The sequence below is a fragment of the Terrapene carolina genome, unplaced genomic scaffold, assembly GCF_002925995.2.
Source record: "Terrapene carolina triunguis isolate 2854851 unplaced genomic scaffold, T_m_triunguis-2.0 Scaffold21, whole genome shotgun sequence".
Taxonomy (NCBI): Eukaryota; Metazoa; Chordata; order Testudines; family Emydidae; genus Terrapene; species Terrapene triunguis.
The window spans coordinates 24665701-24683190 of record NW_020664372.1 but is presented as its reverse complement, the minus strand read 5'-3'; the positions used below and the strand labels follow the sequence as shown (position 1 = coordinate 24683190).

The following is a 17490-nucleotide window of genomic DNA, read 5'->3' as shown; positions in this document are numbered from 1 at the left end:
AGGCTAGCACCTCAGGCATCACTGGAGATAGCAGTGAATCAGTCTGCACTTTGTGGAAAAGGCCACTTTGATCATTTTCCACCTCTTCTCACCTGGAGATGTCAACAGGAGATCAGTGATAGAGCAGCGGGGAAAATGTTGATTTTATGATGGAGGCCACTATGTTGTAATTTATGCTTCTCTATGAACATGTGTTTTATGCGGAAGTGTATATCACATAATGTGTTGACCGATCGATCTGTCAATGCACTTAACTATTACTGTCTATATAGCAACTAAAATTGCACTGTCTTGTTTTATTTTATAGCTCCGTAAATCTGTTTTCAGCATCAGGGCAAGAAATCTTCTGGAAAAGGAGACAGCAATCAATAAAATCCTTAGGTAACAAACAGGGGTAATTTGATTTGATGCTTTCTATCTTTTGGATGACAAATGGGTCTCATTAATGAGTTATGAATTATTTCTAATCTGTTTCTTCTGCATGAGTGCTAAAATATTAAGTCAGTTTACAGTGTGTGCTTAATATTTGTGCCAGGGTATCTCTTTGCATTAAAAAAAACACAACTTGTTTTTACCTCTTTGTGTAAATGATAATAACCGATGATAACATGCTCTTAAAGTATATTATTCATGGATACAGTGGCAAAAGAGGGATCGTGTTTTATAATATAGAGTCAAATTTTGGCTTTTTCCACCTTTTCCCTTAGAATTAACCAAGATATCACTCTTCAAAAGCACTTATATTTTGCACTCGTGCCTGGGAATTCCAGCACAATCTTTGTACAGGAACCCAAGTGGAGTACTCCTACCAAACACATAAGTAAGCTATGCAAGATAGCATAGAAAGAAGACCTGTAGATTATTAACTCTGTGGGACTGATTGTGGACACCTTACAATGGTGATCACATGCAAAAGTAGTCCCAATACATGCTCAGCAACATGAGGAAGGGATACACAGTCATGGCCCTATGTGTCTCAGAGGAGCAAGAATCATGTCATAAAATTATCCCCTGAGTTCTCACCTTGCTACAGCTTTTCATGCCAGTTTTTGTTTTACATTGTTTAAATTAGAATTATTAACATTCAAATTATATGTAAAATCTGTGCCAACAATTTTTAGAGCATTAGTTTGTTGCTACCTACAGTTGTGTGTCATCAAAGCTTGCACACTTACAATATATATTATAAACTACCACTAATAGGGAAATAGCAGTACAAATCAGGAATAACTGATTAGAAAAATACAGTTGTGAAATGAGAATAAATATTGCAATGCTTTATGAAGAGCACTCCAGTATGAAATTCCAGGAGTTCAGTGCAAGTCCTGAACTGTGAATATTGTTGAAAAGTGCCTCATAATTACATGCAATTTGAGAAAAATTATAGCAGCCACCTTTTGTTGTTCTTTTTAATATTCCTAAAGAATAAGTAACAATAAGTGCTGTAGAGATTAACACAACGTAGCGTTCTTTAAAAACTATGGTAAATGTGACCAATTAGCAATTCAACTGGATATGCTTTGTCAAGATGTGACTGCAAGGCCAAAAGTATTCATTGCAAATGAAACTTAGGATTCTTTTAATAAGCATTTCAATTACGTGTCTCTTGGTTTTATAGAAGTTGCCCCATAGAGAAATAAGCACAGTTCCCGCGTACTAGTCAAGCTTTACAATACATTTTTATGTATTGGCTTCTCAGCAGCATTTGACGAAAACACACAGGTTGCTGATTTATAATCATGAAATTCCACTGACTCCAGTGGGGTTACACAAAGCGTCAGTCAGCTCAAAGTTCAACTCAGACAGTATCCCATAAGAAATCCACTCATGGGCTGCTTTTATCTTTTTAAGGCTCCATTCTTCCAGATTCAAGAATAACTCATGTAGAACAAAGGAAACTGTACAATTGAAACACAGAGTTTCCTATGAATTCTTCCATCATAATAGTGAGGTTTCCTTCCCTCAGAAGAAGTCAGCAGTTCTGCTTTCAGACCCTGTGGATTCCCGGTAATTTATCTGGCTCTCACTGCAAGGGACAGCCACACAGATTCCCTTTGTCTCTGCTTTGCTAGTAGCCTGCTCCCACTTGTCTCTTCAGAGCATGGCATCTGCAGAATCTATGCTTCCACAGGCTCCCTGAGAACATTTGAACCTGGAATCCCCCCTCAGGGACAGTTTCACAGGACAGAGGAAGAAGCAGTCCTAATTTATATTCACCACCAGGTGCTTACCCACCCAGATTTGCAGAGTCAAACTTCCTTGGAGCCCTTGTGGGGAAGTTTTGATGGTAAGGGGATCCTGCCAGTGGGGCAAAGTGTTCGCTGGCACATCCGCCTTTTACACACAAACATAGGATGCATAGGGCCCTTTGAGGAGTAATAGTGGCAAGAGTGTAGCTTATTCATTAACAAAGAAGCAGCCTCCTTCTGAGCAAGAGGAACAGGTAGCTTTCTTGGCAATGAGTAACTGCCTCAAGCTGTTTCCATACTCTGCTGGTTCCGATGATGCCATTTCTATACTATAGTTACTGGGCCCGCCGTAGGTGTCACAGCTTCGGTATTAACGTGCTAACATAAGAAAGCATTTTCACAACATAAGGGATGGATTTGCTGGTGCAGAAAGTCACTAAATATGAGGTTTTTTATGACAGTGGAGCCTCGAAGAAGGATCTTGCAAAAAATAAATAAAAGATGGGTGTGAAATGTGATAAAATATCACAGCTAAACCCGAGCATACTGTTCACAGGAAGCAGAGAAACTCAAACTTGCATGAAGATTATGTTTTTTCTTTGTACTGATCACTACTACTATGTTTTTATCATTAATAAAAGTAGCTGAGACATTTGAATTTCAGCTAGATTACAGACCTGACAGTGAAAGAAGTGATGTTTGTACCTAAAACACTGAGTAATAGTTCAAGTTTACCCTTCTCTAAAGATTCCCACCAAAAGGCTTTTAATCGTTGTCTGTATGGATGAAGGTGGGTATAAGTGCTTCTCTAAATTAAAGATGCTCTGGAACAACTTCAGTTTGCTCAAATTATTTTAACAAAAAGACTTTTAATTCTGTTCTTGCTGCTTTATGCTTTGTGCTGCCTTTTTTGTCCTTCTTACTCACCCTTATTGAAGAATATTTTTTATCAAATTCTAAATATTTTAACATAAACAAGAAAGAGTGCAAATTGTACACAATGGGATGAATTCCATCTTTGTGCATCTCTTGATTGATCACCTAATGCTCCCATTGGTGGCAATGGGACCCCTACATACCCTTCCAAGGGCAGAACTTGGGACCAAATGAAATGGAATTGAAGATGACATCAAGCATCAATTATGGATTAATTATCATCTGGAATCATCAAAGTCTAGAAAAATAGCTTTTGTAAGGATGAAGAAAATTGCCTGTCTGCCACCAGACCCAGCATCATGGATGCCAGCTAAATATCTGTCTGATTCCCAGAATCATTCATCACCTTTATGTTTTATATAATAATTATCAGTCATTCCCGTTGAGCTTCTCCCACTCCCTCTGCACCACCAGCCTTGACCCCACTCTCCTCACATTTGTTTTCTTCCCCCACACCCCTCTCTATTACATGCTACACCCTGAGAATGGAATACTCTATCAGCCACCATCTTCTTCTCCCTACAATCGTTTGCGTAAATATACTGGAACCATCCAGATATACACATATAACCACGTTATCGTACCACTGTGAGTGAGCCTTATCTTTCTCACCTCATCACCCCCTATTGCTACACATGCATATTCCATCACATAATAGTTTGCAAGCTTCATGAGGCACAGGCCATGTCACATCTTTTTATTGGTCCTATAAAGTGCCTTAGCACATTTTTGGATGCTGTATAAAAATATTTGGATTACCTATGTCAATAATGCAGAACATGGTTCTGGTTCAGATACAGGTTAGCTGACCAACTCTGAGGCTGTTTACTGTACAGCCTATTCTGAGTCATTTTCCCATCAGCATATCATATCATCTACATAGTGCAACATCTAAGTTTCAGGGACTGTTGGACAAAAAAATCAGCTTCTTCAAAGGTCATCATTAAGTAATGAATTATGACAGTTTTGGAAATAAGCCACTTTAGGTTGAGTAGCTTTTGATATGCATTACATTATAATTAATTTTAGAGCTAAATTGTAAACTAGTGCTAAGTATAAACAACTATGTATTCACTATTCCAGACAAAGCTTTTCTGACATTTCCTGAGCCTGAGGGAATAGCCTATCTCATGCATAAGTGAAGCTTTCAGTTGGAATAAACAGCTGAATGAATAAGGAACATTTATCTTATGTCTCAAACTATGTCTGGAGTGTGTCATTAAAATATGTTGTAGTGCTTGAATTAAAAATTCAGTTTTACTAGTTTGCTGGTATTCTGGTAGATTATTTAACCTCTCTTATAAAAGCATTCTTCAAAACACAGTGAACTCTTATGCATATCAGAATGAATGAAAAACAAGTTCTTAACTCTTTCTAAAAGGGTTATGACATTACTTTATATTTACCTAGTCTCTGATTAAACTATCTCAATAGGTTGTTATAATGGGCCATCCTGATTAGGCAACTTCCTGTCTTAAGACACAAACCCAGAGTATCCTCAGACATAGTAAGTAGTTTGTTTGTTTCTTTATTAGAAAGCCTCCACATTAAACAACCAATTTGTGTTGGTCCCTTGAGTGGTCACTTAAGACAAGTTCAACCCTAAGTCAATCAGGGTTTCTCCTTTAAATCTGTGATTCCTTTTTTGTTAAATTTTAGAATTGGATACCTGTAATTTTTTTAAACAACTGATATGACTAATCTCAGGTATGTCTGTCATGATCAGCTTCTTAGAGCATTAGAAACAAAGGCTGCCACTGGATTCTACCTAGTCTCCAGCAAAGTCAAACATGAAGAATTTCAGGAGCTGCTTAGCATCTGCTCATTGGAAAATGTTGCCCCTTTTTATACTTGTGCTAAGGGAGCTCCATACTTTTAATGGATCATCATGAAGCAAGCTCTGTGACTGGCTCATCCTTAATCCAAGGAAATACCCAGACACACATCAGCTAGGAGAGAATGGTTAGACAACAGGGCAAGAATGAAGACCAGAATGCAAGATAGCTAAAGAGGTGAGCATGTAAATATGCCATTTTAGATGGCTAGATTGCATAGACACTGAAGAAGACGAGTTTACTGTTTACTGTCTTTTCTTTTTAGAAACATCTGATCATATAAGAGGGACCCAGGAAGAAAAGCTTTATGTTATATCCAAGTTGCATTAATAATCCATTTTGCTTGACCAGTCAGATTCAAATTGTTTCAACAATACAGTCAAATTGAATAGCTGAAATGTAGTGTTGTTTGATTGTGTTAACAAAGTGCATTTGGCCTGCTGTCCAAACAGTGCCATAGTGAATGCAATCTATAAGATAACAGAAGTGGATGCTGGGATCCATCTGGTGCGTGCTCTTCTGGAACATGACAAAAGTTTATTGGAAGCATGGATGCCATGATGGAAAGATTCAGTGAGAGAACCTATCATCATCATCAGTAATGAATGAGTATGATAGTATTTTGTGTATTGGGTTTACTGGTGGAGCATTGCCACGTTCTGTTAAAGATTCTGTCCAAAGGACTCACCAGGAGAATTGTATGCAACAGGTAAAAATGTGGATAGGGTCTCTGGTGCAGTTCAACTAAATGATGTTCATTTATGAAACAAGCCTCAAATTGCAGTGATACAGCAACATAAGCAGACCTCCCAATAAAGTCATCACACAGAGCACCATCTTCCGCAAAGCAAGAGGCCTCATACTGTTAGTGGAAGGTACAGTATTATAAAATACATACAAACTGTTCAGCATCTTGAAGTGGCGTGGAGTATTTAGCTGAATTACTGTCTGTTTTGCTTATTTTTCAGGGATTTTAAAATGGGAAGGAAATAATGTGAAGGGCTGCTGCCCCTTTCATTCATCACTTTGGACCCCATCAGTTTTTTCCTGGTAATGTATGGTATATAATATTCCCTGTGGGATCTTGTCTTGCAACCAAACTCAGTGTAATTTCTTCCTCTAACTTGACTAGTAATTTGTTCTTATTAAACATACTTTATTTCCTTTGTGCATATAGAGATCAACATGAAGCTGCATTTGCTGAGAAGGAAGGGATAACATAAGAACATAAGAAAGGCCGTACCGGGTCAGACCAAAGGTCCATCTAGCCCAATATCCTGTCTACCGACAGTGGCCAATGCCAGGTGCCCCAGAGGGAGTGAACCTAACAGGCAATGATCAAGTGATCTCTCTCCTGCCATCCATCTCCATCCTCTGACAGACAGAGGCTAGGGACACCATTCCTTACCCGTCCTGGCTAATAGCCATTAATGGACTTAACCACCATGAATTTATCCAGTTCTCTTTTAAACTCTGTTATAGTCCTAGCCTTCACAACCTCCTCAGGTAAGGAGTTCCACAAGTTGACTGTGGATAAACTGCATCCAGAGCTTTGCATAGCGAGTAAACATTGCAACCAGCTTGACATGTTTCTACTTGTCTTTCTCCAGCATTTCCTATCTCTCTCATTACATATTACATGAACATGCAATCTCTCTGTTATCTAACAGAGCTAGTGTGATGGGGTGGACTAGGCCCAGAGGCTCCCTGCTTGAGACCTCAGGGTCCTGCCACACCCATCCCAAGAAAGGAGCAGTGGAGAGGTCCTCCAAGCAGGCTAGAGTGGCTGCAGGGGAAGCAGCCAGTCAGGGCCCAGGAGGGCCCTATAGAAAGGACCTACAGAATCAGAGACCGGGCAGTTCCTCGACAGTTCATCAGTACCTAGGCATCTCACACCCATTGAAATCAATTGAAATCAATGGGAGTTCGGCAACTAGGTGCTTTTGGAAAATCCCACAAGGTGCCTATTTGCCATTTAAGGTGCCTAAAATATCTTTACAAAATCTGGCCCTTAGCAATTGGGAGAATGGTCAGGCACATTTTGGCACTTGCTAAGGATTCATAAAGGCAAACGTTCCCAGAGAGTAGAGGATGGCAGAAGAGAAAAGTAAGGAGATGTTTAGTAAACAAGCTAAGGAGCTTGTAAAACTGTCCTCTCTGTCACATCATCTGTGGTGCTGTGAGTGTGGAAAGGCTTCCCTGCACATTGCTGCTGACAATTTGCATTATCTATTTCAAGTCACTTGATCTCAGTCCTGTAGCGCTGGCATTGCATCATTTCTCCATTGATTTCAACAGGGACTGCTGGACTGTCAGCATTTTTGAAAATCAGACAACTTATGTAGGCACCTAAATGTGGACTTAGGAACCAAACTTTAGGCATTTACTTTTTAAAAATCTTGACAATCTTTCAACGGGTCTGCTCCTTTATCCAGATCTGTTCCTTTATAGTATTTATTTAATTGGCTTCATTAGTCACTTAATAATATGGCATAAGAATGTAGTCACAGGAAGAATTTAGTATTTTGGTTGCAAGCAGTGTTCTCTTTTATTATGTACAGCAAGGGATTGTGTTCTCCACTCACAAAGCAACTGGGTATCTAAATGAGTTGTGTACAACCATGTGAAAACATTTATGTGGAAGTCACACGTGGATGTAAGGAAACAATTATTTCTGGATAATAAAATACAGATGCATGTGCCTAAGAGCACAGTAATTCATATTCACAAAGATACAAATATAAGCTGTTCCATTATCTCAGTGAGAAGCCGTTATAGGAGAGAACTTGCACATTAAAACCTACTATTGTCTCTGCTTTGAGAGACCTTAGTGTCATTCTAATGGAGTCAGATAAGATCCATTTCTCAAAAATAATGATTATTCTTTTACACAGAAATTACAATTATTCAAAGAATATTTTTGTCGTCTCTTGAAATGATTACATTACATTATCCTATATCACATAATGCTTTAAAATTCATTGTATTCAGATATTGGCTGAGATACTGTAAACTGTATTGCACTGCAAGACATACTGCAATTTTCTTAAATGCGATTATATTTCTGACTATTCAGTATAATGTAATCTAATGTGTTCTTGTAATAAGTGTATAATAATTTATAATTTGTATAATAGTGGGATTCTGGTGTAATGGGTGACAAAAACATAGGCAGGCATTATAAGCTTAATTTGCATTAGAGATCTCTCAGTGGATCCACATTCCTTTCATCCATCTGTTTAAAACCAAGAGAAGGAAAACAACAGAGAAGAGTGAAAACAGATATCCACAGAAATATTGGAAACAAAAAAGTTATCCCCTATAAAGCAATAATTGCCTTCATGAGATCACATCCTGCCATATGTAATTGTGCAACGTTATTTAAAACAATGGGAGTAAACATGTATTCAAAGGCCCAAATTGTTAGTGAATAGTGTGATGTATACAAAGGGCTCACATTCATAATACTCATATATGTTATCAGATATGAGGCAAGAGCGACTGAAAATAGAGAAATTGCACCTTCAAGACTCAACTTGCTTTTATGAAATATTTATATTTGGTTTATATCTGTTTCACTGATGAATTTCAGAAGTCCTAACTTACATCCACCTGGTGGCAGCCTTGCACATAGATCCGGGATTGAGTTTAACAGACTACTGACTGGAACAGCCAGACTGGCTGCCACAGTGCCACAATTTGGCTTAGCCAATCTTGACAGTGTGACTGTGGGGCAGTGATGCAGACAGTCAAACATGTGGTGGAGAAGTGCACAATTAGAAGATTAGAGGGTGGACTACCACACCTTGCCACCCTCGATGATGCAACAGTTAGATGGTCGAACAATCTCGATATCAACTTGTGACTCATATCAACGAAGAAAAGAAGATGTAACACAAAAATAAAATCAAGCATTATCCATGGGTGTTAATCCAAGGTTGCAGTGTTCTTGGCAAGTGAAGATTTTTTCACAAATGTGACCTCTTCAAATATTCCTCTGGCATAAATATCCTTTCTTTCAACATCAGGCATTCATCTCTTCTCTTTAAATCTAACTTTTATTTTTTCTTGACCAAAAATGTTTATTTACAGCCAGTACAAAAAAAATGCCCACATTCCTATTAGGTTGGAGTGCTCTGTGACGCTTTCCAGGGGTACCCAACATTGTGAAGCAACTCGCTACCACCTGCCTTTAGGATTGAGAAGCTTTGTCCGTGCCAGTCATGGGTCAGCTCCCCAACTCCACTGGCTGCAGGCAACACAAGCACTCCCATCTAGGCCTTGCAGGCCTCACTGTTACTCTGAAGATTAGAGACAGGAATGCTCCAACCCTGAAGCCCTCTGAGCATCTCCTGCAGCGTCCAGCCACTTGGTCCACTGGACACTCAGTGTTCACAGATGTATTACTTCCAAAGAAACAGTACAGCCCAGCTTTACTATTTTCACTTCACACCAGTGCTCTGCTTAACTCATAGCACTTAGATTTGTTTATAGTGAAATCGAGTATAAGTCTAACTAAATATAGAGATGCAAGTAGAAGTATTGGAAACAAATGGTTACATATAAAATAAAATCATAACATGCATTCTAGATCCTAGACTTAAATAACAAGATATTATCATGTCTAATGAAATATTGCTTGCTAGCACTTCACAGGCAGACCCTCTTTTCATGGGACAAGAACACTGTCAGTTTGCCTCTTCAATGAAGGATTCAGGGTGTCCCTTGTCTCCCCTAGCTATATCAGAACAATCCTTTGTCACACCCGGCTGCTGATTGTTTCTTCCTGTAGATTTCCAGCCTTGTCAAATTTAAACCATATTATGTCGCCAGTCATAGAAAAGCACTTAAGTGTGTGCTATAAGATGTAAACACATACTTAAAGTTAAGTACATGCTAATGTGCTTTCCTGAAAAGGGCGTTGTCTTGAATTGGAGCCTGTATTTGTAGAATTTCCTATTCATTATGGAGAATAAGAATAATAATATTGTTTATAAACATTAGTATTATTATTACACCATTATATAGTAGTTGTACCTAGAAGCCAATCAGATTGGGTTCTCATTGTGCTAAGCACTGTGCAAACATATAGAAAATTGCAGTCTTTGCCCCAAAGATCTTACAGTCTAAAAGACATGAAAAATAAATCCATTCTTTTTGGTTTCAAAGTGATTGCCCTGTGAAGAGCCAGCATGTAGCTGAAAGTTTCCATAATAATAATAATAAATAATAAAAATAATAATTAATAATTAATTAATGGGAGGTTATGGCATGAGTAACATTCACAGAATAAAGTTGGATTATTTCCAGTGGACTGGGGTGATGGATTTGTCATTGGCCCAATTCATACATGTGAATGGACTCTGGGGGAAGCACATTTGCTATAGTAAATCCTAAAAAGGGGATCCACAAATGAGGCACAGTGTTCCAGCAAGGAGAGGTCATAAAGAAGGCCCTGTCATTGATTATACGACAGGATGAGGAACCTTTGCATCTCATTTGGCTTTGGGAATATGAACATCTTTTTAATGAGAAGTACGAGTTGCCCTTACTATTGTTCTGTTGTCTTATATATTGTTTTCTATGAAGCTGTGTCCTTGCATTCCCTCAAAACTATATGTGCCAGTTGTGTCATGCCAAAAGTAATAACAGCATGTCTGTTCGTTTCCAGCAATGCAATTATTTGGTCTCACTTTATAAAAAATTGCTTACAGTGGAAGTTCCAATTGTTTATCATAATCACAATATTTCTTTTTAGGGCCTGCACTAGACAACGCATGCTGAGTGGATCCTTTGAGGGGCAACCTGCAAAGGAAAGGTCAATACTTAGTGTCCAGCATCATATACGGCAAGAGCGCAGGTAAACACAGACAGGAAAAGTGGTTTAAAAATAATCTTAAAATAAATTCAATGAATAGAGTTAAACTTGCACAATACCTAACTCGTCTACAACAGGAATGACTCATACAAAGAACTAAATTGTACATTTTTGATCGTAACAATAATGAAATGGGGAAAAGGCCTTTTTATTTCAAATGTCATTTCCTTCACTGACTGCAGAACTATCAATTTAAAGATCAGAAGGAAAAGAAATTGGTTTATGTTAGATAGGCTTAAAGACAATTGAAGAACATAAAAGCTTCTCATGTAAGCTAAGGAAAAATGATAAGAATTTGAGATACTGTATCTGGAGAGCAGTGCTTTATAATGGCCATCATATAAAGGTCAAGATTTGATCTTGAGATTTACTATCAAATTGATTATGATTGTTTCAGGTCACTAAGACATGGTTCCAACAGCCAGCGAATCAGCAGGGGGAAATCTCTTGAAACCTTGACTCAAGATGTAAGTCCAAACAAAAATTATGGTTTTAGTTTTGGAATATAGTAAAGATTAATATGCACTACAATCACTGTACAAGTCTAATGCCTATATAACATTCACTTTCTAATCTGTGGCTTGAGATCTTATTAGGAAATCAGAAAACAAATAGGATAATAACATTAACATTATCTTCAGAATAAACACCACATTCACACGTGATAGATTTCCTTATTTTTAAACACTTGTTTACACAGCAAATTCGCTGAAGCTGCAGGTAGTACTGGTCCACTACTTTGCCATCCAGGGCAGCCTACCTTGCATGTCCCCAGCGAAAGTTTAAAAAATATCATCAGCCTTGTGAGACTTATTGGATAAAAACCTTGCCGTTTCTACCAGTTTTGAAGGGGTATAACAGGAACAAATTTCACTGTGGCATATTTTCACAGACCAATGACATTTTCACTTCTGGAAATTTTTAATGAAATTTTGCTGAAGTCTCTGATTTTGCCAAGGAGAATTTCAAGACCAAAATGGGAGTTTTCAATCCCTCTAGTCTTATGCTCTCATATTCTTTTCTAGATGTGCACTGAAGTAAAGGATAAGTCAAAATAAAGGGTGCAGCTTTTCTACTATTACTTTGCCTAGGGCCAGAAATAACTGTCAGCACATAGCTGCACCATGGCAAGCTAAGGAAGCAGTTGTGAGTCTGAGCAGATACCAGATTGCTTCCTCATTAGAACCAGTTCATCTCCACTGGCTCTGACGGTTCTGACACCCTCTACCCACTCCCTGCACACCTGTTATATAGACACTGTTCTCCCCCTGTGTTTGAACCAGCAATACATGCAGCCTGCTCAATAGACTGAGGAAGAGCCTAATGCCTCCTATTCCCCTATGTGAACGCAATCTTGCCCTTAACAACTATGATGATGTTCAATAAAGATAGGAAGAGTTCATGAAGTAATAAAGTTGAATTCATTGGGGTTGCACCAGGGGAATTAACATCAAAATTTGATTCACTGAAAGTAACCAAGCATATGTTGTAGCACATACCATCCAGTATGCTTGGCTTACATGATTCATAGTGCATTTAGAAATGAGGACTTTACAATTTGAATGCTTTAGTGTAAAATACTGTATCTTGCTTTCATCTTTAAAGGAAAAAACACATTTTAAGTAATTGTTTTGCCTCTAGCATTCTAATACAGTGAGATACAGAAACGCACAGAGAGAAGACAGTGAGATCAAGATGATCCAGGAAAAAAAAGAACAAGCTGAAATGAAAAGGTATTTACAAACCAAAGGTTTGAAAGCGCACTTTTCAATTTGAAATGTTGGTATTGTATGATGGAAAAAAAGAAATCTAACAGCTGCAATGAAATAAAAACAAAATGATAATGGATATTTTTGATGGATGTCTTTTGCGTAACATTAAATATATTATGTATTATTTTTTAAAAGGAAAGTCCAAGAGGAGGAGTTGCGAGAGAATCATCCATATTTTGATAAGCCACTTTTCATAGTTGGTCGAGAACACAGATTCAGGAACTTTTGTCGAGTGGTTGTGCGAGCTCGCTTTAACGCGTGAGTGTATTACTTTTCAATAGTGAGTTTGGCCAAATACTTCCTTTACGGGCTAGTCTATTTATTTTGAAAGGAAAATATGTGCAACTAGCCCATAGCAGCTAGAAGTTAAACTAGCCATGATATAATCTCATTGCTGGAGAAAAAGAAACCAAAAGACATAAGCTCATGAAGACAGTCCAAGATCATGAGATGAGATAAGGAAGCTGCAGGCACGAGGTAGGAAGAAAGGGGTGAAGCTTCAGCTGCCATCTTTAAGCCCCAACGAGCCAGCTTGTCACAGTAGCCAATGAGCAGATTGGGGACAGAAGTGGAGAAGAGAATGGTACCTATGCGTGTTGATGTCAGGCCTGCTCATCCTAAGTAATGTGCATATGTTTACTACATGGAATCCTCTTAAAGTGAAACCTTCCCGCACAACAGAAGAATATCACTATAAGCAGATGTTCATGATGGGCCTTGCCCTGAGAGGTGCCGAGCACCTTAATTCCCATTACACTCCTCTCAGCACCTCTCAGAGTGGGATCATATAACCAGAATTTCATTGTGCACAGTGAAAAGCACTGAAACAATTTGGGGCTTTCATTCTGCTTCACTACAAACGGAGTTTCCCTACATCCAAGTTCACTATGACTGGGTTCTTCTGTATGTATATGTGCTCCTCTCTTCTCAGTTTCACAGTGCAGATGCCATTGAAGGCATCCAGATTTACACCATGTAACTGGGAGCAGAAATTTGTCCATACCTGGGTTTTAGAAGATACTATGAAGAGGTTATTTTGAGTTTTATAACTGAAGATTGTTAGGCTTGGGAGCTTTTTATATCAGTGGATTTAAGGGTCAGGAAATTAGATGAGAAATACACCTCTACCTCGATATAACGCTGTCCTCGGGAGCCAAAAAATCTTACCACATTATAGGTGAAACCGCGTTATATCGAAATTGCTTTGATCCACCGGAGTGCGCAGCCCTGCACCCCCAGAGCACTGCTTTACCGCGTTATATCCGAATTCGTGTTATATCGGGTCGCGTTATATCAGGGTAGAGGTGTATCTGTGAATATTAATGAGAAAATTATTGAACTAAGTAATTAAAGAAGTTTGGACCAAAAAAGTGAAGCCACTTTACACCAGCTGAGGACCCGGCCAATGAATTGTGATACAAGAGGAAAGGGCTTTTAGGGAAACTCTTTGAAACATGAAGTTGTTTGTCAGGGGGTTGTTTCGCTCAGAAAATCGAAACTGAATAAAGTAAGCTATTAATTGTAGAAGCTGGACTCAGACTTAATTACATTTTAAATTAAAAGTTTTTAAAAGCCAGTCTAGAGCTATCTTGCTCAGAGCTGTGCCATAAATTAAACTACTGCTAACTGTTTTGATTGGTAATTTGAACTAAAATTACCTGTCACAAAAATTGGGTAAGTAAAACTTAAAATAACTTTTTTATAAAAAGTAGCATTTGAGCATTAAGTCATAGAATATGTCATGCATGTCAGGCATTAAGCTAGACAGTTAATTGTTTTGAGGTGATGCATGCACACTACAATTATAATAACGGCCACTAAAATGTAATTTAAATTGCTGAATTTTAAATATCTCATTTCCTTTTTATAGTTCTAAAACAGATCCTGTTACCGGAGCTGTGAAAAATACCAAATACCATCAGCTCTAGTAAGCATTGCAAAAGTAATTTCATTTGTTTCACTGCGTTTTGCATATCAATGTGGATTATACTTTTTGGCTTAAAATGTCTCTTTTTCTGTGTTTGTTTTTTTATTTGTTTGTTTGGGTTTGTGGGGAGGGGACTTGTTTTGTTACCTTTGTTTGTTCTGTTACTTCTCTAGTTTTACTATGCATTTCTGACATGTTGAAACTTTTCAAATGCCTCCTTCTAGAGTTAATTGACTTTTCACAGAAAACTCTTTAGCTAGACTGTATTTTTAATAGACATTTGATGTCACTGGTTAAGTTTCTCTTTAATGATTGTCCTTGCATATTTTTGACAGTGATTTGCTGGGATTGGTTACTTACCTGGACTGGGTTATGATCATTGTTACTATATGCTCCTGCATTTCTATGATGTTTGAATCGCCCTTTAGAAGAGTTATGCGTGCTCCAACACTCCAGGTAACATTACTGAATCATCTCACATTTAATAAAGCACAACCATCTTATTTTTCTCTACTGCTTATTACTAAATTATGATTGATCTCTTCTTTGATTTTTAGATTGCTGAATATGTTTTTGTAATATTCATGAGCATTGAGCTTAATCTGAAGATTATGGCAGATGGCTTGTTTTTTACACCAACAGCTGTCATAAGGGACTTTGGAGGAGTCATGGATATATTTATATATCTTGTAAGTTTTGATAGTTAAATACTTTTTTGTAACATTTTTAATTTTCATCTTTCTGAATATGTATTTATTAACATTTGGGGACAGTTTTTTAAAAATGAACTCATGCAGAACTGTGAGGGTAATTTGAGCACAGTCACCACAGTTTCACATGCAAACTTGACAACTGCAGTTGTGTACTTAGGTATCTGAATATTGACTTGCATCCCAAATTGTGGTAAATTCATGTAGGTTTCCCATTGCATGGTAATTTCTCTCTGTGTATATATTTATTTATCTTATACATCTGACCTGCTTTCCTTCCATCTTTAGATCCAGATCCTAGATCCTGGACTCTGCTCTATCCCTTTTATGCAGGGGAATCCGCTGGTGTAGCTGGCTCTTCACCATTCATTCCTTGCCTTCCCACCTCATCCCCCAATTCCCCTCTGTAGAGAGGGCATTACCAGATGACGGATATTAGGGTTGAATCAGACCTGTCTGCTTATAGTAGCTCTGGTCAAAAACACTTCAATAGAAAAGGCAGTTGTGTTGAAATTGAAACTTTTTGCAGAAATATGTTGATTTTAACTAAATTTTCAATGAGAAATAGTTGAAATGAATTATTTTGACTTTTCCTTTTGTTTTTCAAAATGTTTCATTTCAATAAGCTAAAATGTTTCATTTCAACTGTATAGATTTGATTCTTTTAGCTTTGACTTTTATATTAACTTAAAATATCTTTAATATATATTTACATATACATTGTATTTAAAATCTTATATAATATTATAATGTTTTTACGACATCAAAATGAAACATTTTTACCTTATTGAAGCAACGCATTTTGATAGTCCCAAATCGGAATGTTTGTTCTACAGGAAGTTTCAAATTTCCAGTTTCTTGTTTAGGTTCAGAAGAAAAACAAATTGCAAAATGTGAGCATTCTCATGCAATGGAAATACTATTTTCTTAACAGCTCTAAATTCTACCTTCCTTTTTTTATAAAACACTATGCCTGCCAGTGGCAACAGATGAGTAATAAATATTAATAATAAGAGATTATACCCAAAAAACAAACAAAGAATGAAATCAGTGACTAATACAGTACAATATAAAATGGTTTTTCAGTCTGAACTGAGCTGCTAAATGAAATGAATTTGATGGGTTTGATTAACTCTTGGAGAGATTAGTCTGTATCCCAGATGTGCTGCATATAATTTGTCATGATCAATCTGTACTCAGAGTTTCTAATAGCATTGGTTTGTCAAAATTCCTCTTTTTGTTTGTGAGTTTGGAGGAAAATCATGTTTTATCTAGGTCTTGTAAACATTCCTAGAATATTGAGAGGATACCAGAGAAATTCAGTAACATCTGCTTATCCGTTTTGTTTTGCTAGACTGGTTGTTTGTTGTTTTTTATTTAGTTTTTTAAAAATCACAAGTAATTTTTTTTGTTGCTTTTAATCATATTGGCAATAATCAGCTGGGTACTGCATTTCTTGCGCATCTACAACTAAGTAATCCCCCTGTCTAAGTCACACTTTATATTAAGAATACATTTATAAATAAGAGTATAGAACTTAAGAACAACAATACTGGGTCAGACCAATGATCCATCTAGCCCAGTATCCTGTCTTCTGACAGTGGCCAGTGCCAGATGCTTCAGAGGGAATGAGCAGAACAAGGCTATTATCAAGTGATCCATCCCCTGCCATCCAGTAGGGTGACCAGATAGTCAGTGTGAAAAATTGGAACAAGGGGTGTGGGGTAATAAATACCTATATAGGACAAAGCCCCGAACATCGGGACTGTCCCTATAAAATCGGGACATGTCACCCAATCATCCAGTCCCAGCTTCTGGCAGTCAGGGGTTTAGGGACACCTCAGAGCATGGAGTGAGAAAAAGTATATATAAAATATTCTATAAAGAGTTAAGAAATGATTAACTGACATTTTAAGAAATAGCTAATCAGTTGTTATAAATTGTTATAGAGTCCAGCAGATAATACGTTGTTTATAAACATGGTTCATAACTAAGGCTACGATTTAGTCATGGCAGTCACGGATTCCGTGACTTTACCAGACCTCCGTGACTTCTTGGAGTTCAGCTGTCAACAGCTGAAGCTGGGGCTGGAGCCGAGGCTGCAGCTGGGGCTGGAGCCAGGACTATGCTCCCCTGCCCTGTGGTGGGGGCTACAGCGGGGGCCATGTGCCCCTGCCTCGCGGCTTCCACCGGTGTCTGCAACCGGGGCCATGCGCTCCTGCCCCATGGCTTCCACCGGCGGC

The 17490-nt window shown here is 37.9% G+C and overlaps 1 protein-coding gene across 2 annotated transcripts in view; it reads left to right on the top strand.

The window, feature by feature from the left end:
- NALCN (sodium leak channel, non-selective) overlaps positions 1-17490 on the top strand; it is a 348982-nt gene that overhangs the window by 292133 nt on the left and 39359 nt on the right. For both annotated transcript variants that reach the window (XM_024194179.1, XM_024194178.1), the window contains 8 exons: positions 308-381; positions 10719-10820; positions 11236-11305; positions 12480-12571; positions 12746-12868; positions 14481-14537; positions 14873-14993; positions 15095-15226. In XM_024194179.1, coding sequence (XP_024049947.1) covers positions 308-381; positions 10719-10820; positions 11236-11305; positions 12480-12571; positions 12746-12868; positions 14481-14537; positions 14873-14993; positions 15095-15226 — 771 coding nt within the window. The remainder of the gene's footprint in view (positions 1-307; positions 382-10718; positions 10821-11235; positions 11306-12479; positions 12572-12745; positions 12869-14480; positions 14538-14872; positions 14994-15094; positions 15227-17490) is intronic.